Source organism: Microcaecilia unicolor, chromosome 12, assembly GCF_901765095.1.
Source record: "Microcaecilia unicolor chromosome 12, aMicUni1.1, whole genome shotgun sequence".
Classification (NCBI taxonomy): Eukaryota; Metazoa; Chordata; class Amphibia; order Gymnophiona; family Siphonopidae; genus Microcaecilia; species Microcaecilia unicolor.
In genome coordinates this window covers 99214422-99236889 of record NC_044042.1, presented here as the reverse complement: position 1 = coordinate 99236889, position 22468 = coordinate 99214422, and the positions used below count along the sequence as shown (strand labels likewise).

Genomic DNA, 22468 nt, shown 5'->3' with positions numbered 1-22468 from the left:
AAATCCTGTATGAGCCTAGTTTACAAAGGCTTGTATGCTTATTTTATAAAATCAAGAAAAGAACCTAACAAAGAGCCCTTTTATAATTTTGGCATAGGCGTCCTCTTACAATTACCCCTTACATGTGCACAAATGTTTTATTTATATCTTTATTTCATGATAATTCAATCAGGGGCGTAGCCAGACTTTGGCGGGATGAGGTCCAGAGCCCGAGGTGAGGGGGCACATTTTAGCCCCCCTCCCGGCGCCGCCGACCCCCCTCCCAGCCATTATCGGCCACTGCCGCCAACTTTGACGACCCCTGCTGACGACCCTCTCAACCCCCCCCTCCCGCCGCCAACCCTCCCCCGCCGTCGCCTACTTTTGCTGATGGGGGACCCCAATCCCCGCCAGCCGAGGTTTTCTTATTCCCGCGAAGGCTTCATTCTGTTTCTGCCGTCCTTCACGTTGTACGTGCAGGATGTCAGACTCACAGAAACAGAATGAAGCCTGGCTGATCTGCAAGGCTTCGTTCTGTTTCTTTGAGTCTGACGTCCTGCACGTACAACGTGCAAGACATCAGAAACAGAACAAAGCCTTCATGGGAAGAAGAGGACCTCCTCGGCTGGCGGGGATTGGGGTCCCCTGCCAGCAAAGGTAGCCCACGGCGACTGAGGGGGAGGGTTGGCAGCGGGAGGGGGGGTCGAGAGGGTTGTCGGCAGGGGGGTCCAGGGCCAAATCTAAGGGGGCCCAGGCCCCCCTGGCCCCACATAGCTACGCCACTGATTCAATTACAAATAATCTTGAAAATTGCAAATACAAAGTAGTCACTTCAAATAATGGGAGTGGAGGTCTGACCTAGTGGTTAGAGCTCCAGTCTTAACATCCAGAGGTGGCCAGTTCACATCCCACTGCTGGTCCTTACGATCTTGGGCAAGTCACTTAACCCTCTATTGCCTCAGGTACAAACTTATATTATGAGCCCTCCAGGGGCAGAGAAATACCCCTTGAGCTATTACTGGAAAGGTGTGAGCATCCCAAAAAAATATTAGGAAAACAGCTTCATCTTATTAGTCCACAACTTTGACATAGGCGTCCTCTTACAATTACCCCCTATAAGTGCTCAAAATATTCTCTGCAAAAATATTGGAAATAGGTAAGTTTCCCAGTCCAGAGCTTCCTCTCTTCTGGTGACCCCCATTGCCAAGGCAGGTTAGACTTGCCCCCAGATTCTCTATAGGTCACCCAAATTTGGTCGCCCAGGGAAGATGTGTGCATAAATGAATTAGTTAATGAGGCATCAACAATCAATAATTGGTGTTAGTTGACATCAATTTGAATTTGCACTAGCGTCTGACCTAATTGCTATTCTGTAAAATCTGTGCCAAAATTTCATAGCGCACAACTCAAAAGGGACGTGGTTGTGGGAGGAATATAGGTGAATTGGGGGTGTTCCTAGAAGTTAGGTGCAATATTATAGAATAGTGCAAGGGTTCTTTATCCAGTTCTTTGGAATGTATTGCCAGAGAATGTGGTAAAAGCACTTAGCTTAGTAGAGTTTAAAAAAGGTTTGGATGGCTTCCTAAAGAAAAAGTCCATAGACCATTAATAAAATGGACTTGGAGAATATCCACTGCTTATTTCTAGGATAAGCTTCGTAAAATGTATTGTACTTGGGATCTTGCCAGGTACTTGTTAACTGGATTGGCCATTGTTGGAAACTGGATGCTGGGCTTGATGGACCTTCGGTCTGTTCCAGTATGGCAATACTTATGTACTTATGTAACAAACTCTTAAATGGACTCCTATCACTAGCTTGGATGTGCGGCAGGGTTAGGGAAGGGAAGAAGAGATGCTGGACACCTTGTGGGACAGGGTTAGGGAAGGGGAGAAGAGATGTTGGACACCTTATGGGACAGGGTTAGGGAAGGGGAGAATAGATGCTGGACACCTTGTGGAGCAGGGTTAGGGAAGGGAAGAAGAGATGCTGGACACCTTGTGGGGGGATAGGAAAGGGAGATGCTGGCCACCTGGGGGGGGGCAGGGAGGTAGGCAGAGGAAGAGGACATCTGCTCACTTTTTTTTTGGGGGGGGGGGGAAGTAATGAAGGGAAGGGGGCATGCTGGATTACAGGGAAAGGGGAGATAGCCATGAGCTGCTCCTGTGGGTGGACATGGCTGAAGGTTTGTGTAGGGAATGAGATACCCCTGGGCTGACCCTGGGAACTCCTGCTCCAACGGTCTCATTCAGTGTGAACTAAGCAGTGTGGAGGAATGAAAGTTTTTTGTGTGCACCCCCAAAACTAGATTTCTCTAGAAGTGAAAGGATTTATTGCACAATAAATTAAGTCTAGGACAAGGAGGAAGGTTCCATCTCTCTATAAAGTAAGGGGCAGATGTGTGGATGGGGTAAAATTCATCAGTCTCTCCGCCCCTAAATAAGTGCAAAGGGCCTGGAAGGCCCAGGGCCTTCTGCTTCAACATTATTTTAATTGCGCATTTTTTTGTTTTGGCAAGGTCTTTTCATTCCCAGCAGTTCCTGGAAGGGTTAAAAGAAGTACTGAGGCACTTTTTCATAAATGTATCCATATTGGACCCAACAGAGGTGGCTAAGCCCTTGATTTGAGGTGGTGTGTTTGTTTTCTCTATGCAGTTTTTCTTAAGGAGGATCCATATTGTGTGAACGCTGAGCTGGCAAATCCGGTTAATGACTCTGGAGAAGAATGGCAACCTCATGCTGTTACAGACCAAGCCACCCCTCTGCTCAACCTTACTATAGAGGAGATTGGTAAGTGGGCATAATGAAGAACTAGATGCTATTCAACAACTCACATGAGATATTGTTATGTTGGTCTGTGGCCTCTGTTTCCTCCTGCTCCGTTGCGATTCCAGCCCAGTTGAAATTAGGTGCTAAGATCTGGAGTTAGTAGTCTTCATTTGCAGTCATCTGGTGATTTATCCTAGTTCTATCCACTCCCAACCCACTTGACTTAGTCACTGCAGTGCAGGGCTGCCAAGAGGGGGGGGGGGGGCAAAATTCCATGGGCCCAGCCTTCAAGGCCCGGCAAGCTTCTTCTTGCTGCCTGCTTCCGGGTCTATCTTCCCCTGCTCCTACGTGCTGCCCAGGACCTGGATGATTGCATTAGTACGATATCGTGTTAATGGAATCAATCAGGTCCTGACTCCCAGCACAGACAGTAGCAGGAGTGGACAGACTATGGGAGCAGGCACGCAGGAAGCAGCTTGCCGCCGCGGGCCCCCCAAAAAGATGCGGGAGCGGCGGTGCAAGTGTGGGAGGGGGGTAGTGCGAGTGGCTTGCCAGTGCCGGGCCTGTGCTCCCTTGGAAGCAAAGACAAAAAGTGAGGTGAGGAAGTGGGGTGCAAGGGGGGGCAGTGCGAGTGGGGGGGCAGCTTGCGGCAGTCCAGTTCTGCCCCAGGCGCGGCCATTTCTCTTGGTGGCCCTGCTGCAGTGATGATCTTTGGCTATGGGCCATGCACCAGGACTCCTTCCAGAACTCTGCAATTGTGGGCCCTAAGACCAGCCACTAGAGTATGATGTTTTTACTTACCCCTCTCTAGACCCCCGCAGGACCCTTGCCCACGGAGGTGTACAGAGGGTTTGTTCTCCTAGGATCTTGTTGATCATCCCCTCCCTAAATTCCAGCGAAACCCCATTCCATGGTGTTACGAATCGGGGTTCTATGGAGCGCCTCCGGTCACGGAGGCGTAGGGGAGGTTACAGAAGGCGCAGTTCAAACCTAATTCCCATGACCACAGCTTTCTGTCTCTCTGGATCTAAGTGTATCTTTGGCCATTTATGTTCCCACATAAAATCTATGTAAGTGAGAGAAAATCTTACATGTGTGTGCAGTATTCTGTGAAACAGGTGGAGGAGAGAAAAGAGATTGAAACAGGGACTGAAGCAGTTTAGTGAAAGAAATAGTCTTTTATTCTCACCCAAATCAGGACATCAAGTTGGTACAAACATCAGACAGATTCTGGGTTCAACCGGCCAGAGCTTCGCCTTCAGAGATTTCGGTGGGGAAAGAATCCGATTTTAGCTCAGCTCTGCATTCCTTATATAGTATTTCGTCCCCATACAAGTCAATTGGAGAGAGACTTTTTTTCTAATCTTTCTTCATACTTAACCGCAGGTCAGGTGCCCACCTGCCCCTCCTCTCAAAGATTTCTTCATAGTGCCAATTTCAACACTTTGAAAACCTCTTTCCTAATACTGAGAGAGATCTATGTCTTTCTATCTTGTGATTCTGGGAGCCATGTTATAAAGACAGAGTCCATTTTAAGAACCAAGCTTTTTACCATTTTTGTCATTAATTTCTACATCTTAAGTGTTACACTCAATTTGAAAGTTGTACCAGGTTTCAATAAGACTCAGCAAGCAGTCCTGCTCTTGCAGGCTCTCTGCTATAAGGCCATCATCTGATTCTCAGGCCTATTCAGTGCTTTTCAGCTGTTTAAGCTATGTAACTTGGCCCACCACTATTCCAGTGGATAGGTCTCAAGCTGGGACATATATTAACAATGAGAACTAATGTTCTCTCCTCTCCAGGGTCTGGCATGACCTGCCTGGGCCGGCAAGTCAAAACTAGGTCTTCAGTATAATAGACCTTGACTATTATCCATGCACCAGGACTCCTTCTAGAACCCTGCAATTGTAAGCTCTTAAGTCCAGCCACTAGGTGTCACCAATGCATGAGGACTGAGGCTCCCTTCTCTCCAGGGGCTGCCATGATCTGCCTTACCCAGGAAGTCAAAGCCAGGTCTTTTGACATAACAGTACACAGCACAGCTACTGGGCCAGACCTGATGTTTTCATTCCATTTCCTTCCCAAGGTTCTCAATTAATTTCCCTTGTCAGTCAAGAGTCAAAGAAGAGCGACCAAAATGATAAAGGGGATGGAACGCCTCTTGTATAAGGAAAGGCTAAAGAGGTTAGGGCTCTTCAGCTTGGAAAAGAGACGGATGAGGGGTGATATGATTGAGGTCTACAAAATCCTAAGTGGTATAGAACGAGTAGAAGTAAATCGATTTTCATTCGTTCCAAACGTACAAAGACTAGGGGACACTCTAGGAAGTTACATGAAAATACTTTTAAAACAAATAGGAGGAAATGTTTTTTTCACTCAATGAATAGTTAAGCTCTGGAATTCTTTGCCAGAGGATGTGGTAACAGTGGTTAGTATATCTGGGTTTAAAAAAGGTTTGGACAAATTCCTGGAGGAAAAATCCATAGTCTGCTATTGAGACAGACATGGAGAAGCAACTGTTTGCCCAGGGATTGGTAGCATGGAGTGTTGCCACGATTTGGGTTTTTGCCAGGTACTTGTGACCTGGCTTGGCCACTGTTGGAAACAGGATACTGGACTAGATGGACCATTGGTCTGACCCAGTATGGCTATTCTTATGTTCTTATGAACCAGTCTCCCAGGTCATAAGTGCCAGCATTTCAAAATAATTGGAAGTGCCAAACACAACGCTAATTACCCCTCCCCCAATACAGTGAAGGATCTTGATCAATATTGGGGATGCTCAGCACTCACTGGCACCCAAAGAGCTGACTCTTATGTACCCAGTAATCTCTCTGGACTTGTACCTCCGGCTTTTACTTAGAGAAACTGGTCCTTTAATTATATAAACTTGCGACTAGAGCGCAAAATTGCAATCACAAATTATAGAATATGCCTAACTTAATTGTTAACGTGGGTACTAATTGGCTTTATGTTAAAATCTATTTTATTGACGATAAATAATACCGTCATCGTTAGACAGCAAATTACACGAACAGAGAATACTAGCCAGGAAAGCACTAATTGGCTTTAACTGACAATAATGACCCTTAAGTGGCATTAATTGGTACCAATTTGCTGTTAAACGAGTAACTGCACATGGATGCTGTTCTGTAGACGTGGTACCTAAGCTCTACAGTGCATAACTACAAAGGGTGCGTTAACATGGGAGGGACATAGGCAGCAGGTTAGGGGATGTGACAGGCACTTATCTGTTAAGTTTATAGAATACTGTAGATATGTGGAATGCTCTCCTGCGGGAGGTGATGGAGATGAAAATGATAATGGAATTCAAACGTTTGGGATAAACACAAAGGAATCCTGTTCAGAAAGAATGGCTCCACGGAATCTTAGCGGAGATTGGGTGGCAACGCCAGTAATTGAGAAGTAAAACCAGTGCTGGGCAGACTTCTACGGTCTGTGCCGTGATTGTAACTGAATAGATATGGATGGGCTGGAGTGTAAATTTTAAGGGTTTTGATGTTAGCTTCAGAACTTTTAGTACAAGAAGATTGCTGGGCAGACTTCTATGGTCTGTGCCTTGAGAAAGGCAAGGACAAATCAAACTCGGGTATACATATAAAGTATCACATACAATGTAAAATGAGTTTATCTTGTTGGGCAGACTGGATGGATCATTCAGGTCTTTATCTACTGTCATTTACTATGTTACTATGGGGATCATTTTCAAAAGAGAAAAACGTCCAAAAAGTGACATAAGTCTGCATTTGGATGTTTATCTCACAAAAATGTCCAAATCAGTATTTTCAAAACCTCTTTTTAGATGTTTTTCTCTGAAGTCCATCAGAAGGACGTCAAAATCTCAAGGGGGCATGCCAGGGGCGTGTTCAAGGCGAGACTTGGGGACATTCCCAAGACTTAGACGTTTTTGAGCCATAATGGAACAAAACAAAAACGTCCAGGACTAAAATTTAGGTGTTTTGACCTGGACCTGTTTTTATTACGAATAAGGCACAAAAAGGTGCCCCAAATGACCAGATGACCACTGGAGGGAATCAAGGATGACCTCCCCTTACTCCCCAGTGGTCACTAACCCCCTCCCACCCCCAAAAAATTGTGATCAAGAACATTACTTGCCAGCCTCTATGCCAGTGTCAGATGTCATACTCAGGTCCATTACAGCAGCATGCAGGTCCCTGGAGTAGTTTAGTAGTAGGTGCAGTGCACTTCAGACAGGTGGACCTAGACTCCTACCTCCCCCTACCTGTTACACTTGTGGAGGAAACTGTGAGCCCTTCAAAACTCACCAGAAACCCACTGTACCCACATATATGTGTCCCCTTCACCCTTAAGGGCTATGATAGTGGTGTACAGTTGGGGGTAGTGGGTTTGGGGTGGGTTTTGGGGAGCTTAGCACACAAGGTAAGGGAGCAATGGTCAGATGTGTACCTGGGAGCATTTTAGTGCCCCCTAGGGTGACCTATTGCTGTCCTGGGATGTCAGGGGGACCAGTCTACGAAAAATGCTGGCTCCTCCTATTGAAAATGCCCCTCCACGTATATTTAGGCCCAAGAATTTACATGAGCCTTTGACATGGCACAAATTCTTTTGCCTAATGTTTGGCGCTCAAATATCAACTTATGCTAGTATTCCATAACAGCTTCAGCGCCCAACTTCGCCACTATAGAATACTTGCTTATTTTTGCACCTATCTTTTGGCGCCCTTCCTTGACTCTACCCCGAATATAGCACTTCAGGATTGGCGACTCTGGGGCATCGTTGACTTTGCCCCTCTAATTGCCAAGGCTCTCAAAACAAACTTGGTGTTAATTCATGGGAGTGAAAGAATAATACAGACCCTAGGAGTGGTATGGCGTTTGTTCAGGGCCATTGTCCCGATGCAGCATTTGGCGAAACATAGTCATGTTTTAAAAATAAAAAAGTCCTTTAAAACATACCATATGTGAAAGGAGCTGATAAAGAATTGAGTGAGCCGCTGGGCTGTGTTCCCGGTGTGAAACAAGTCACTACAGAGGCTTCAATATGGTGTGAATGAACAGTCTAACACTACAAAGACAGTGGGAAATGGGCCAATGACTCAAGAGACCGGTACAACAGTCTGGTGTCTGAAATAATTTTGTTATTAAAGACTCGACACAGACTGTGTTTCGGCCACAGGCTTGCCTCAAGAGTCTTGTTAGCTGCATAAATTAGTAAATCTTCAAAGTACTGTAATACAGAGTTGGTCTTAAAAAAGACGTTAGGTGAGCATCAGCATAAATGCTGAATCAGTGTATTCTTAATGAGAGGCAAAGCACAAGAAGGCCGAAACACAGATTTGTGTCTAGTCTTTAATAAAAAAATTATTTTAAACATCAGACTGTTGTCCCGGTCTCTTGAGTCATCGGCCCACTTCCCACTGTCTTTGTACTGTTATTCTCTTCGTGGGATTTTGGCGTTCGTCCGCCCTTGACAGCATTTTTTATGAATGAACAGTCTCACATGTGACAGAAGTTACTAGGAGGTTGATAGCGCTGGGTTCTTTTGAAGATATTGGATATAGTTTATCCCTGCTTTTTTTAAATTTTGAGACTTGTTTGATAGTTGTAACTCATGTCTATTATGCACTGGTTGTATGTGTTTGAAGCACACACTTTATTTTGAGAAGCATTTGCCAAAACCTTTAAGCACATTTTGGGAGGTTGCTGAATAGTTTCGCAAGCCCCAAAACATGACCCATGTCTTAACACAAATTTGACAGATGAAGATGAATACTAGCATTAAGCTTAACTTTTCCATGGATTTTTTTTCTCTCTTCTCAGAAGATTGGTACAGGTCGCAAGTAGAGAACTGTTGGAAAGGTTTCATCCATCTAATGAGCCATGTAGCAAGCAGAGACTGGTGTAACTGGGAAATGATAAGCAGGTAGGACTGGTGAGATGGTGTTAAGGTAATTCTATGTTTAGTTACTGACTATAAGTTAGTCAACTATTTTCACCACAAAGACCGAGGTTTCACTCTGACAAGTGGGTTAGGCCATAGGCCCTTCTCGCCCACAGTCTTGCCTCTCTCAGCAGCAAACGGAGAAAGTTTAGAGGAGCTGTTTATAGAAACAGGGCAGGTGTGGACTGGCCCATCTGCTGTCACACTCTTCCAGTTTTCATTCTGAGGATATCCTGAACCTGGAGTGCACCATTGGCCTTTTGATAACTGTAAGCTAAGAAGGTGGGCTCAGTCAAGTTAGTGGGAGTCCACATCATTAAAAAGAAAAATCTATACCTCTAACTCTTAACTCCTAAAGCTGTGGCTTTCACTCACCCTATGATTTGGAAATGAGTGTCTGTTTTAAGAACTGTTCTTTGGTTTCATTTGTTTTTAAAATGTAGTCCTTCTCATAAATTAGTGACAGATGTGCAGCAGAGTTCACAGAGTTTTTTTATGAATCTGTCAGAGAGCTGTGACAGCCATTTCTGGGGGGGGGGGGGGTTGTGATGCAGTCGGGGGCTGCCTTGTTGCCTGGGGGTGCTGTTGGTCTGCCCCTTCTTCCTCCTCCAGTGGAGGCATGTCCCTCCAGGGATCCTCCTCCTTCCTCAATATCCCCCTGCTGGGTGTGGTCCTGTCATGAGGTGAGGGGCAGGGTCCATGACTACCTCCTCCCAGGCATTCTCGGGGGCTGGCTGGTCTGAGGCAGGCTGTGCGTCAGCTGGAGGATGATCTGTGTGTTTAAAAAGTTTGCAGTTGACATGAACACATCCTACATGGCTTGCATAGCTGTGCATCTGGCTCTCAGTAGGCAGGAACAGGGACAGAAGTCAGACTTTCCAGGCTGTAGTTCCCAGCCTCTTCCTTACTTCCATTTTTGTGGGGAGGGACCACATCTACTCTTCTCTAGTCCTCTAGGACTACTCCCGACTCTAGAGCTTTGAAAAGGTCAGCCAGCAGAGCCGCCAGAACTTCCCTACCCTCTGATGTATGCCATCCAGCCCCATCGCTTTGTCCACCTTTAGTTTAGCCAACTCCTCACGAACACAGTCCTCTGACAATCGTTCAGGGACTACCACCCCTCCATTCCTATTTGTGTTTGTCTTCTCTGGTCCTGCTCCCGGCCCTTCAGCTGTGAACAACGTGGTAAACCTAGGTTTGGGGGCCTTTACCAGTGCTGGCTTAGGGCCCTCACGGATGGCATGCTCCTGGGGTGAGTGGGGATACACATAGGTAGTGGTTCCCTAAGGAGGGGTTTGTATGCCACTATCATGTAGAGGTTTGAAGTGCCCCCAGCTTGGGCCTTGAGGGATTTTTCACTTTGGACCTCCCAATGCTATATACAATCAGTGAGGGGTCTGAGCCATGCGAGGCCATCCATTTGGGTGGCAACTTGTGCTCTCACAGCCCTCTGTGGTCAGTGTACTGTACTCCTTGCACACTCCTTTGCCAAGTTTGTGTGTGGGGTAGGGGTTAGGGCTGTGACCTCTCAATGCAGTGCATTTTGGTTTGATTCCCATGTGGGTCTTTCTGGCCACTGTCTTATTTATTCTGTCATAGCTGCTGCAATGTGCTGAGGTAGATGTGTGTGACATACTGGTCATTTTTGTTTGCATCACAAGATGGTGCTGTCCAAATCCCTCCCCCACCCCTTTCCATGTCATCTTATAGGTTTGGGCTTGGTTGGCTTCAACACATTGTAGTGGAAATGGGGGTCGTGGCCACACTGTCACGAGGGTAGCTGCATTCTCAGGCCTTGATCTAGGACAGTGCTGTTATAGGGGTGCAATGTCAGTGGTACTTACATTGGGCCCTGAGGTGCTCCCTCTGTGGTGCAGATGGGGTTCAGGTGATGGGCCTACTTGTCATCACATACATTATTTTTTGTGGTTGTGGTAAGGTCTGAGCCTGAAAATGGATGCGCGCTGGTTTTAATTTTGCTGCACATCCATTTCCTGGCACACAAAAAAAATGCCTTTTTCCCAGGCGTACTGAGCAAACGGACCTGCACGTGTCCAAAACATGCGCCTACACCAGCACAGGCCACTTTTAGGTGCGCCTGAGTGAAAGGGACCCTCAGTAACTTGATATTAGCATATTGTTTATTTAACTCTAGGTACTGATTGTATTGCATTTGTTTAGTTATAGCTCTAGTCTATATTAGACTGAGATCACTGGCTCATTTCACATAGAAAACCCCCTTCTGCTCTTCACTGATGGGGGCTGGATTTGAACTTGTGATTTATTTTTTTTATTTTTTGTTACATTTGTACCCCGCGCTTTCCCACTCATGGCAGGCTCCATGCGGCGGGCAATGGAGGGTTAAGTGACTTGCCCAGAGTCACAAGGAGCTGCCTGTGCCGGGAATCGAACTCAGTTCCTCAGTGCCCCAGGACCAAAGTCCACCACCCTAACCACTAGGCCCTCTGATGTGGGCTGTGACAACTGCCGTGGTCTAAGCCATCCTTTCCCTGCTGCAGAAATAGGAGCTGTTACCTGTTCTTGTCTGCAGGTAGAGGTACCAGTGGTGGTAATCTGAGCTATATAACATAACAATACAATTTATATTCCGCAGTCAACCTTGTGGTTCTACATGGATTACAAAATCAAGAAGCTGGATAGTCACCAGGAATTACAATATTTAAAATAAACTAACAGCGAAAACCTAAAACATTTCTCTGATCAGGGTACATGAGTCAGTCAACTCTCTCTAAAATATTATCCTCTAGAACTGAACACATATTTCCTAAATAAAAGTGTTTTAAGCAGCTTTCTAAAATGCACACAGGAGCATTTTTACAAAGCCGTGGTAAAAAGTGGCCTGGGGCAGTGTATTAGGCGTGCGCTGGGCCAGTTTTTACCATGTCTGCAAAAAAAGATTTTTTAAAAATGTGATGGGAAAAGGGCATTTGGTAAAACTGAAACGAGCGCGCATCTAAAACCGGCCTCAGCCCTTAACTCCACCCATCGATCTAGTGGTAAGGGCTCATGTGCTACACACGCGGTGACCGGTCAGCATGCGCCAACTTCCGATTGCCGCCAGAAACGGCGAGTGTGGGAGATAATAATTCATCCAGGCGTTATGGGCACGTGCCAAATCTGAAATTACCACCAGGGGGGCATGCTGGCCTGGCGGTAGTCTCATTTGGGCGCACGCTACACGTGCGTAGAGCCGACCATGGCTTAGTAAAAGGACCCCATAAGCTGCAGAAGACAGTAGTAAAGTAAGTACCTCTTTACCTAACCTTACTGCTTGAAATGAAAGTAAAGTGACCATTAGTTTTAGCCTTCTCTTATTTTTTTAAACATGGATAGGTAAATAGATTAACATTTCTAGTAAATTTAGTAGATACCGAAAATACAAAATGATCCAGTATATATTCTGGGGAGAGACTAAAGATCACATTATTCGTTATACTATGTTATATTATGCCAATTCTTGCATTCCACCTATATGTATATAGTTCAAGGACAGATTACAACAATCAGGAGCTGGACCAATCAATCCAGGAATTACGAACAACCGAAACAAACCAATAACAAACTAAACATTTAAACCAGCCTTGCTAAATGAAAAAGCTTCTAAATAAAAGATAGTGAGTACAGGGCCTCAAAGACAATGGAAGCTTATTCCACAAATTAAGATACCTAATTGATTTTAAATTCTTAAACATTGGAAATCTTAGTTGAAAGAGATTACTAGCATTATATCTGGAAGATGACCCTTGTAACAAGGGTACTAAATTCAGCATATAATCAGGAATTTCCCCAGTAAGAATTTAAACTGAATTCTCTCAGCAACTGGTAGCCAGTGAAGTTTAGAATAATAAGATTGAAATGACTCAAATCGAGATAATCCAACAACAAACATCAGAATTTGAAGAAAACCCTGGCTTGTACAGGGAACCAGTGAACTTTCACATAAAACGGGGATGTACTATCCAATTTCTTCAGGGAAAAAATTAAGGGCCCTGTTTACTAAGCCATGCTATAGGCATACTAACATTTTTAACGCACGCTAACGCTTTTAGCGCACACTAACACTAGAGACACCCATAGGAATATATGGGTATCTCTAGCGTTAGCGCGAGGTAAAAATGCTAGCGTGCCTTAGTAAACAGGTCCCTAAGCGTAAAGCACCATTTTGGATAGCTTGTATCGCTGCATGGTGCGTCCACACCTTGAGTATTGCGTTCAGTTCTGGTAGCCATATCTCAAAAAAGATATAGCGCAATTTGAAAAGGTTCAAAGAAGAGCAACCAAAATGACAAAGGGGATGGAACTCCTCTTGTATGAGGAAAGGCTAAAGAGGTTAGGGCTCTTCAGCTTGAAAAAGAGACGGATGAGGGGAGATATGATTGAGGTCTACAAAATCCTGAGTGGTGTAGGACGAAGAGAAGTAAATCAATTTTTTACTTGTTCCAAAAATACGAAGACTAGGGGACAGTCGAGGAAGTTACATGAAAATACTTCTAAAACAAATAGGAGGAAATATTTTTTCACTCATTGAATAGTTAAGCTCTGGAACTCTTTGCCAGAGGATGTGGTAACAGCGGTTAGCGTATCTGGGTTTAAAAAAGGTTTGAACAAATTCCTGGAGGAATAGCCTATAGTCTGCTATTGAGGCAAACATGGGAAGCAACTGCTTGCCCTGGGATTTGTAGTATGGAGTACATAAGAAACCCACATCGTGGCAACATTCCATACCACAAATCCCAGGGCAAACAGCAGGCTATGGATTTTCCTCCAGGAATTTGTCCAGACCTTTTTTAAACCCAGATATGCTAACCGCTGTTACCACATCCTCCAGCAAAGAGTTCCAAAGCTTAACTATTCATTGAGTGAAAAAATATTTCCTCCTATTTGTTTTAAAAGTATTTCCATGTAACTTCCTTGAGTGTCCCCTAGTCTTTGTACTTTTGGAACGAGTAAAAAAATCGATCTACACCATTCAGGATTTTGTAGACCTCAATCATATCATTTGGGTTTCTGCCAGGTACTTGTAACCTGGCTTGGCCACTGTTTGCAAAACAGGTTACTGGGCTAGATTGACCATTGGTCTGACCCAGTATGGCTACTCTTATGTTCTTATGAAGCTTTTTCCATGTTCGCTTTGATCAACCTAAATAAATAACATTACAATAGTCTAAAGACTGAGCACAAGACATTGAACTAGGATACAAAAATGATCCTGTTCAAAATACTTCCTTATATATCAGAGATTACGGATAACATAAAAAGATTTCTCTGTCATGTAGATGCCTGCTTTGATTCTTTTAAGTTAGTTATTTATTTATTTGTTACATTTGTATCCCACATTTTTCCACCTATTTGCAGGCTCAATGTGGCTTACAATTTTCCGTCATGACTTATGTCATTTCAGAATACATATACAATCGGTAATATATGCAGAACATGAATGCTAAATGAACAGTCGGGCAAAAAAAGGAAAAATATACAAATGGTTTCATATATTGAACACGGATTGCATATTCATGATCTAATTTTTTGTTTCTAGCCCGTATAGCATTTTTCAGCAGTGCCTTGAAGGGTTGGCCGAAAAAGGAGGATACTATTACCCCAACATGTGTGCCGAATCTTACATTATAAAGGGCCATAAAACCTACTTCTCCAACTGCACTTCTCAGTATCTGTTTGACCCCCCAGAAGATATTCTACTGCCCATCATCATTGCTCCCATCTGCATCATTCCTTTCCTGGTGATGCTGGTAGTGTGGAAAAGCAAAAACGGGAAACCTCAAATATAAATGACATGGCTCCACTGGGTTCTTTGGGGGCTGCGATACCTTTTTGTTGTTGGTTTACCACAGATGTTACCCCAAGATGACAATGAACATGGGCTTCAAGACCTCACGGACGTAATGAAAGGTGTCACAGCTTGCAAAGACTGCAGTTTTCTCAAAGACCAACACGGCTACTGGAACTCTTCACCTGTCATCAACAATGTTAAAGGGCACATCCACTGTGTTACTGTAATTTGTTCAGAGATTATTAATGATGGAGGTGTCGCTACCATGTGGGAGATCAGGCTTAAGTCCTGAAGCCGGTTTCTGCTCCTTAGGCCAACTGGAAGTGAGGCTGCTCAGAAAGTTGGGGGGTGGGGAGGAGTCCAACCCAGTGATTCCGAAATCTGTCCTGGGGGAATCCCAGCTGGTCAGGTTTTCAGGATATCCACAATGAATATTCATGAGATTGATTTGCATATACTTCCTCCTTCATACACAATGCATATCTTGGATATCCTGAAAACTGACTGGCTGGGGTTCCCCCAGAAAAGGTTTGGGAACCCCTGTAACATCATTGCTCAGCAGTAACACTTCCTACTCAGGGGTGGATAACCACGGTCCTCAAGGGCCACAACCCAGTCAAGTATTCCAAAATTTGAAATCTCAGCTGGGTTGTGGCCCTTGAGGATCACGATTGTCAATTCCTGAGCTAACAGGACTTGGGAATCACAGGTTTCAGAGAGAGTGCTGTGGTTTCTTGACCATAGCTGAGGCTTATTTCTGTATTGGGTGGGAAATGTGGTTGAAGGATGTTGTTCTTCAGAGTTCCTCTGTAGGGAGAATGACCAGCACCTGCAATTTCTTTCCATGCTATATACCAGAGATGGGCAACCTCAGTCCTCAAGGGCCGCAACCCAGTCGGGTTTTCAGGATTTCCCAAATGAATATGCATGAGATCTTTTTGCAAGCACTGTCTTCATTGTATGTAAATAGATCTCATGCATATTCATTGAAGTTAATGCCGTGACTGCATAATCAATTTCCAATAACCTTTATTAACCTTTTCAATCTGCAGTTCAACGTTCTGATAACTCTATTTGTACTTGTATCTCTGTACTCATATCACATTCATTCCTCACAACACACTCATCCCAGCTAATACTCTCCAATACAATTGTCCTGAAGTGCATATTCATTGGGGAAATCCTGAAAACCCATCTGGATTGCGGCCCTTGAGGACTGAGGTTGCCCACCCCTGCTATATGCTAATGTGTCTGTTACAGCTATAACAATAAAGCAGAAGCACTGGGGATTGGAGAGCTTGGGAGTTGTTTTTAAACCCATAGATGTGTTTAAAAATAATTTTTTTAAGTTCTGAAAACATTTAAGGAGATATGGGTTTAGTATTTTTCCTACAGATGCAAAGTGGCACGAAATCCTTTGCACATCTTGTGCCTTGGGTTTTGATAACTTTTTCGAAAACAAATATATTTTTTTTCTTCCTGGGATATTATATAGAAAAACAATGGAAATATTTGTATGTTAAAACAAATTCACCATTAAATAGTCTCCGCCATACCGTTGTCACCTATTTCCTCTAAACACTGAGTGTAACCAAACGGAAAACAAGTCGTTCTCTCTGTCTTGGCCTGGGCTTGTTAGTGGAGGCAAAGGGGGAGACAGGGGCCCTTTTACCAAACTGCGGCAATAAAATGGCCTGCGGCAGTGTGAGCGCATCTTTTGGGTGCACGCTGAGCCAATTTTCACCGCGTTCTGGAAAAAGGATGTGCGGCAAAATAAAAACCAGCCGTGTCCATTTTCAGCCTGAGACCTCACCACCACCCACTGACTTAGCAGTAAGGTCTCACACACTTCCCGGGCGGTAGGCATGCAGCAAGCGCACGCTGCTGTTTACCACCGGGTAAGTGCCACGCGGTAGATAATAGAAAATATTGTCTACCATGTTTTCGATGCATGCCAAATTCGGAATGCCACGCGGGAATGCTGATTTGGTGTGTGCTGGACGCATGTGTAGGGCCTTATTCACCTTTGTAAAGGGTCCCTTAGTCACGCAGATCATGAATGGGATTTGCTAAGACAGCTCTTCTGCTGGTTGAATCGTAGGTTTGGCTACATGATCAGTGGAGGAAACTGGAACACAGCAAAACTCAAATACCGAAATGTTTTTGTTGATGAGGTCAATACATAAACTCATGGGGTCTGATATTAAAAAAAAAAAAAAAAGCTGAGCTCCTAAATTAACATTTCTAAATTTGTGTCCAGTTTACGGCTGAAAATTCTTCTTAATTTAGCAGCTTAAAAGTTATGCTTATAATTTAGCCTGCCTTTCATTTGCCTAGATTTATGAGCCTCATTCATGAACCTACCCCCGGCGCCTGAAAATCTGTGTGGAAACCGAAGCGTATTCTTTAACAATGCGCATAACTTAATTGGTTAACTAGCCAATCAGCACTATTGGATGTTAACAAGCAATTAGCAGTAATTGGCATTGAGATTTATGCACACAACTCGCTAAGTCTATTCTATAACGTGGTGCGTCTAAATTCTAAGTCGCGTAGTTGAAAAGGGGCATGAGCATAGGTGGGGCATGGGCGTTTCTAAAAATCTATGTGTTTTATAGAATACACCTGCTGTGCACTTAATTTAGGCGTGGATACACCGAGTAAAACATGGCCTAAATGGATGCAAACAAATTTGGTCACGTGGCAAGCCACTCGGCGTATTCTATATATCGCGCAGAAATTTAAGTCTATTCTATAAAATTTAGGCGTACTTTAGAGAATACGCGTAGGCATAATTTTGTTCCATGCGGATTTTTCAGGCGCCATATATAGAATCTAACCCTGAAAATCAGTTCTAACATCCTAACTTTTTCCCTTGCCCTAAATCCACCCTGTTGCCACATATTTTTTATACAATACAGTCTCAAGTATCCTACATAAATTGGACTTAAAAGGTTTGTTGGATTATCAAAAAGTCAGATACTACAGAAAAAGTAGATGAGGAATAAAATAAGTATATTGAATGCATGGGATCAGTATTAGATCAGATTCTATGAAATGTGATTATGATGTTATGTTACTAGTATGGTTTTTTTTATATATTTTAGTTATGTTTTCAATTGTGTGTTGTTATTGTGAGCCGCCAAATAATGCTCTGAATTGTGCAGCATAGTAAGGGTACCTTTTACAAAGCAGCGCTCGCTAAAAAGGAACTACTGCAGGGCTACCACAGCAGCCCGCCAGTAATAATAATAATAATAATAATAAAACTTTATTTATAGCCTGCTATATGTATAAAAGTCTAAGCAGGGAACAAGCCACATATAAAAGGACAGAACAATAAAAATTATTTCTTTACTCAACAAACTATACAAAAATTGCTGTGTTACTCTAAAAAATAAAACATACAGCAGATTAAATTTATATGGTATTAAAATAATATACATCAGGGGAACCAAAGCTTGAAAAAATAAATGAGTTTTCAAAGCTTTTTTTCTATATTAAACGAAGTTCAATGGACAATGCATTCCATTATTTTGGACCTTTGATGTAAAAAAATAGATGATCCCAGAGCACCATCATATCCAGTGCTACAAAAATATATTTATTTTTGTAGCGCCGATGTGTACCCAGTGCCGTGCGCTGCCTGGTTAATGCGGGAACCCTTACCGCACCTCACTGGGTGGCGGTAAGGGTTTCCCCTGAAATGGCCACGCGGCAAATGCCGCACGGCCATTTCCTGCAGAAAAGAAAGACCTACCTTTTACCTGGCTGCGGTAAAAAGGGGCCTCGGTGTGTGTCAAAAACATGCACTGATGCCAATGCAGGCCCCCTTTTGCTGCTGCTTGGTAAAAGGGGCCCTAAATGATATAAAAAACATTTTAAAAATAAATCTTTTAAAAGGGGATGCAGTAAAAATTAGTTTAAAACTTAATATACCCAAGAATATGACCTAGCACTGCTGCCTTCTACCTAAATGTGATGCCAGGAAAGAGAGAGAGAAACCAGCACGCATCATAATGACAATGCTGGGATGTCACTGACATATATCTGATAATCCGGAATGTTGGATAAGTGAGACTCAACTTTATTCCTAACTTAGGAATTTAATGACATTTTGAATATAAAGTTATGCTTTAGCCTTAGTAAATTTTCAAATAGGCCAGTTTACTATATGAGGTAATTCCCAAAGCAGCCCTTTTACCACACTAATATGAGTTTACAGCAGCTTAAAATGGCTACTGTAGGGCACTCCTGACACCCTATGGTACTTTTGACATGATAAAAAATAAAATTTTATTTTTTGCTGAGGAGAGCGTATCGGGGGGGAGGCTGAAGAGAGTGGGTGTGTCTGCACTAATTGATTAGCGCAACTAGATTACCGTGTGCCAGCTGATTAGCGTGAAAACCATTAATGACTACAAAACAGATGGCGATAAGGGCTCATGCGCTAATGGCAAAATTAGCATGTGGCATTAATAGAAAAAAATAGGAAAATCAAGCATCTTACTCCATTTAGCGCATGGGAAAAATCCGCTTATGGGTGCACTAGGTTTTACCGCTGCTTTGTAAAAGGGCCTCAAAGTTAGGAGCATAGATCCTTTGCATATCGGGTCATAATTTTCAAGTGGGATTTGTTGCCAGAGAATGTGGTAAAAGCGGTTGGCTTAGCAGGGTTTTAAAAAGGTCTGGACGGCTTCCTAAAGAAAAAAGGTCCATAGACCATTATTAAATCAACTTGGGGAAAATCCACTGCTTATTTCTGGGATAAGCAGCATAAAATGTATTGTACTTTTTTGGGATCTTGCCTGGTATTTGTGACCTGGATTGGCCACTGTTGGAAACAAGATGCTGGACTTGATGGACCCTTGGTCTGTCCCAGTGTGGCAGTACTTATGTACTTATATTTTAAGTATCATAAAATCAGTTCTTCCAGCCTTTCCTAGATTTCTACTGACAGCCAAGCCAAAGGGGCACCCTGAGGAATGGGTTCTAGTGAAAATCACTTCACCAGGGCAATCTGTTTGGTTTTGTGTGTAACAAGCCAAGAGATGTTGGAAACAAATTATACTTAAGAGATTGAGAATGTCTGTCTGTGGGAAAAAATATTTAACTCAGTGCTTCTCAGCCTTCTTCTGGAGGCACACCTGGCCAGTTGAATTTTCTGCATTACCACATTGAATATGCATGAGATAGCTCTGCGGATACTAGACACCCATTGCATGCATATTCATGTGGTAATCCTGAAAACCTAATTGGCTAGATGTGCCTTCAGCAAAGGATTAAGAAGCACTGATGGAATGGAAGGGGACCAAATTTGCTGTGATAGTAAAAACAGTGAATGAACACACAACCCTCCCCAGATAATTCCATGAGGATTGTCCCTATCATTCTTCCCATCTCACCCCTCCTCCATTGCTGACACATCCCTGTCCCTGATGAGCTGCCTCTTAGATTCAGATGTGTGTTTCATTTTCTTTGTTGTAAATTCTACTGTGAAACCTACTGACTGAACCATATAGCTTTCTTAATGGTTGCTATTTGTACTGCTATAGGACAATGACACCCTGTGGTTAAAGTGTAAGATCCATCCTTTGAAAGCTGTTCACAGGAACATCTCCTTTGGTTTATTTTCCAAGCCACTCCCTCCTTACTCCCCTCCAGGTCAAAGACACGCTTATGAAATAGAGGTGGATTGACAGCACTGGGATTCAAAGTTCTCCACTTCTACATGCAAGAAGTAAATTGAGGGCAACAGCTGAATCTTGTCATGGTGCTTCAACCCTGCTCTAGGAGGACTATGTCATCCTATAAAAGGATGACTTGGTCTCCCCTACCTTTGTAGTCATTGTCCAATATCCTGTGTACCAAGATAGCTACGAGTGGGGTCAATTATTGCCAAATTGCACTCATGTGCTGAGTGATTGCATCTTGTCACTGTGAACTTTCACTGTAACCAAAACTGAAGTGGTGAGTTAGAAGCAATAAGATGTTTGGTCAGTTTTGCTTACTCATTTAACTGAGGAGTTCCTGTTAATCCACCAGTGATTTCTGAACAGGATGGAGTAATTTCTAGTGAAGCCAGAACAGGTGTTGTTAGCTTAATCCTTGTTAGATTATGATTATTATTACTCATTTCTGTAGTGCTACAAGGTGTACTCAGCACTATACGGACATACATAATGGACTGTCTCTACTCCTTGGAGCTTTCAGTGAAGTTGACACAGACTGATGATATGACAAAAACGAGAGACTTTGAGTATGAGGACGATAGTGATCAGTAAAAATAACCTCAGTCCATGTGTTGGCTATTTGTTTTCTATTCTTTTATTTATTTCTTTCATATTGTTTCATGTTAGCATCTGTAGAATTTCATTTTTTTTTTAAACTGAAGTTCCCAGTGCATTGTGGGAAACTTTCTCCTGGTTAATCAAGCACTGATACAGCTGTGCTTGTGTATGAAAGCCGCTTTGCCATTGGTCACTACCCTAAAGGTTTTGAGAGAGCTGCTTTTTCATTGGTCCCTGCAAGTAATTAGGGTAAGCAAGAAAATGTAGATAAATGTTGTTAATACACAAGGGCTGTGTTTGAGTTGCTTTTGAGAATAACACTACAGTAATTTTGTGATGAAGTCTGCATCTCATTGAAACCTTTTAAAAATGCTTCAGCTATGAAATCTTATTCAATAAACATATAAAATGTTATTACAACTTATGTGTCATTTCATGGAAAAAAGTATACAGTGGCATAACACTCTGTTAACAAGGTGATTCGCTTGTGCTGGTGATTGCAGAAGAGGCAAAACCTTATGATCTGGCTCATCTGCTCGTCTGCCTTGGCCTAGTGCCCGCTAGGGGTGGCATCTTATCCCAGATCAATGAAACAGGCTGATCCAGTACAGGTTTTGCCCCATTGCATTCAGGGAAATGCAGTTCTGATTTTTCTTACAGAAATACATGGGATTGAAGTTCTAATTTTTTTCTCATCTAACAAAACCAAGAGTAGATTAGTCAGTTTCATTGACTTGACTTGGAAATTGGCTCAGTGGCAGATTATATTGACAAAAATTTACTAGCAGGACAACAGTATGCTTGCCAATAAATTCAATGTCATAAGAGGCAGGATGGGCTGGTCCTGGTTTTACCTCATGAACGACTCCTAAGGAAATTAGTCATGGGACATGAGGTAATGTCCTATTGTGGAGTTAAAAGATAGAAAATGGAGAGTAGGGTTAAGTGGTCAGTATTCTCAATAGAGAAGAGTAGGGCTCTGTACTGGGGCCGCTGCTTTTTAACATATTTATAAATGATCTAGAGATGGGAATAACTAGTGAGGTAATTAAATTTGCTGATTACACAAAGTTAAGTTGATAAATCGCAAGAGGATTGTGAAAAATTGCAAGAGGACCTTACGAGACTGGGCATCTAAATGGCAGATTACGTTTAATGTGAAGAAGTCCAAATTGATGCTTGTGGAAAAGAGGAACCCAAAATTATAGCTATGTGATGCAAGTTTCCACATTAGGAGTCACCAACCAGGAAGAGGATCCAGGTGTCCTTGTTGATGAGACGTTGAAACCCTCTGCTCAGTGTGTGGCGGCAGCTAAGAAAGCAAATAGAATGTTAGGTATTATTAGGAAATGAACTGAAAAAAAAAAAGAATGTAATAATGCCTTTGTATTGCTCCCTGGTGTGACTGCACTTCAAATATTGTGTGCAATTCTGGTCACTGCATCACAAAAAAAGATAGAGTGGAATTAGGAAAGGTACAGAGAAAGGTGATGAAAATGATAAAGGGGATGAGATGACTTCCCTATGAGGAAAGGCTAAAGCAGCTAGGGCTCTTCAGCTTGGAGAAGAGATGGTGAGGGGAGATATGATAGCGGTCTATAAAATAATGAGTGGAGTGGAATGGGTAGGCATGAATCTCTTGTTTATTCTTTCTAAAAATACTAGGACTAGGGGGCATGCA

At 43.1% G+C, this 22468-nt stretch overlaps 1 protein-coding gene across 2 annotated transcripts in view; it reads left to right on the top strand.

Moving 5' to 3' along the window:
* RAMP2 (receptor activity modifying protein 2) overlaps positions 1-16330 on the top strand; it is a 44137-nt gene extending 27807 nt beyond the window's left edge. The window contains exons 2-4 of one of the 2 annotated variants that reach the window (XM_030220732.1): positions 2632-2766; positions 8571-8670; positions 14246-16330. In XM_030220732.1, the coding sequence (XP_030076592.1) occupies positions 2632-2766; positions 8571-8670; positions 14246-14495 (485 nt within the window). In that variant the 3' untranslated portion in view covers positions 14496-16330. Of the gene's footprint in view, positions 1-2631; positions 2767-8567; positions 8671-14245 lie in introns of both variants that reach the window. The other variant, XM_030220730.1, reaches the window with a different exon arrangement.
* Positions 16331-22468: the final 6138 nt, after the last annotated feature.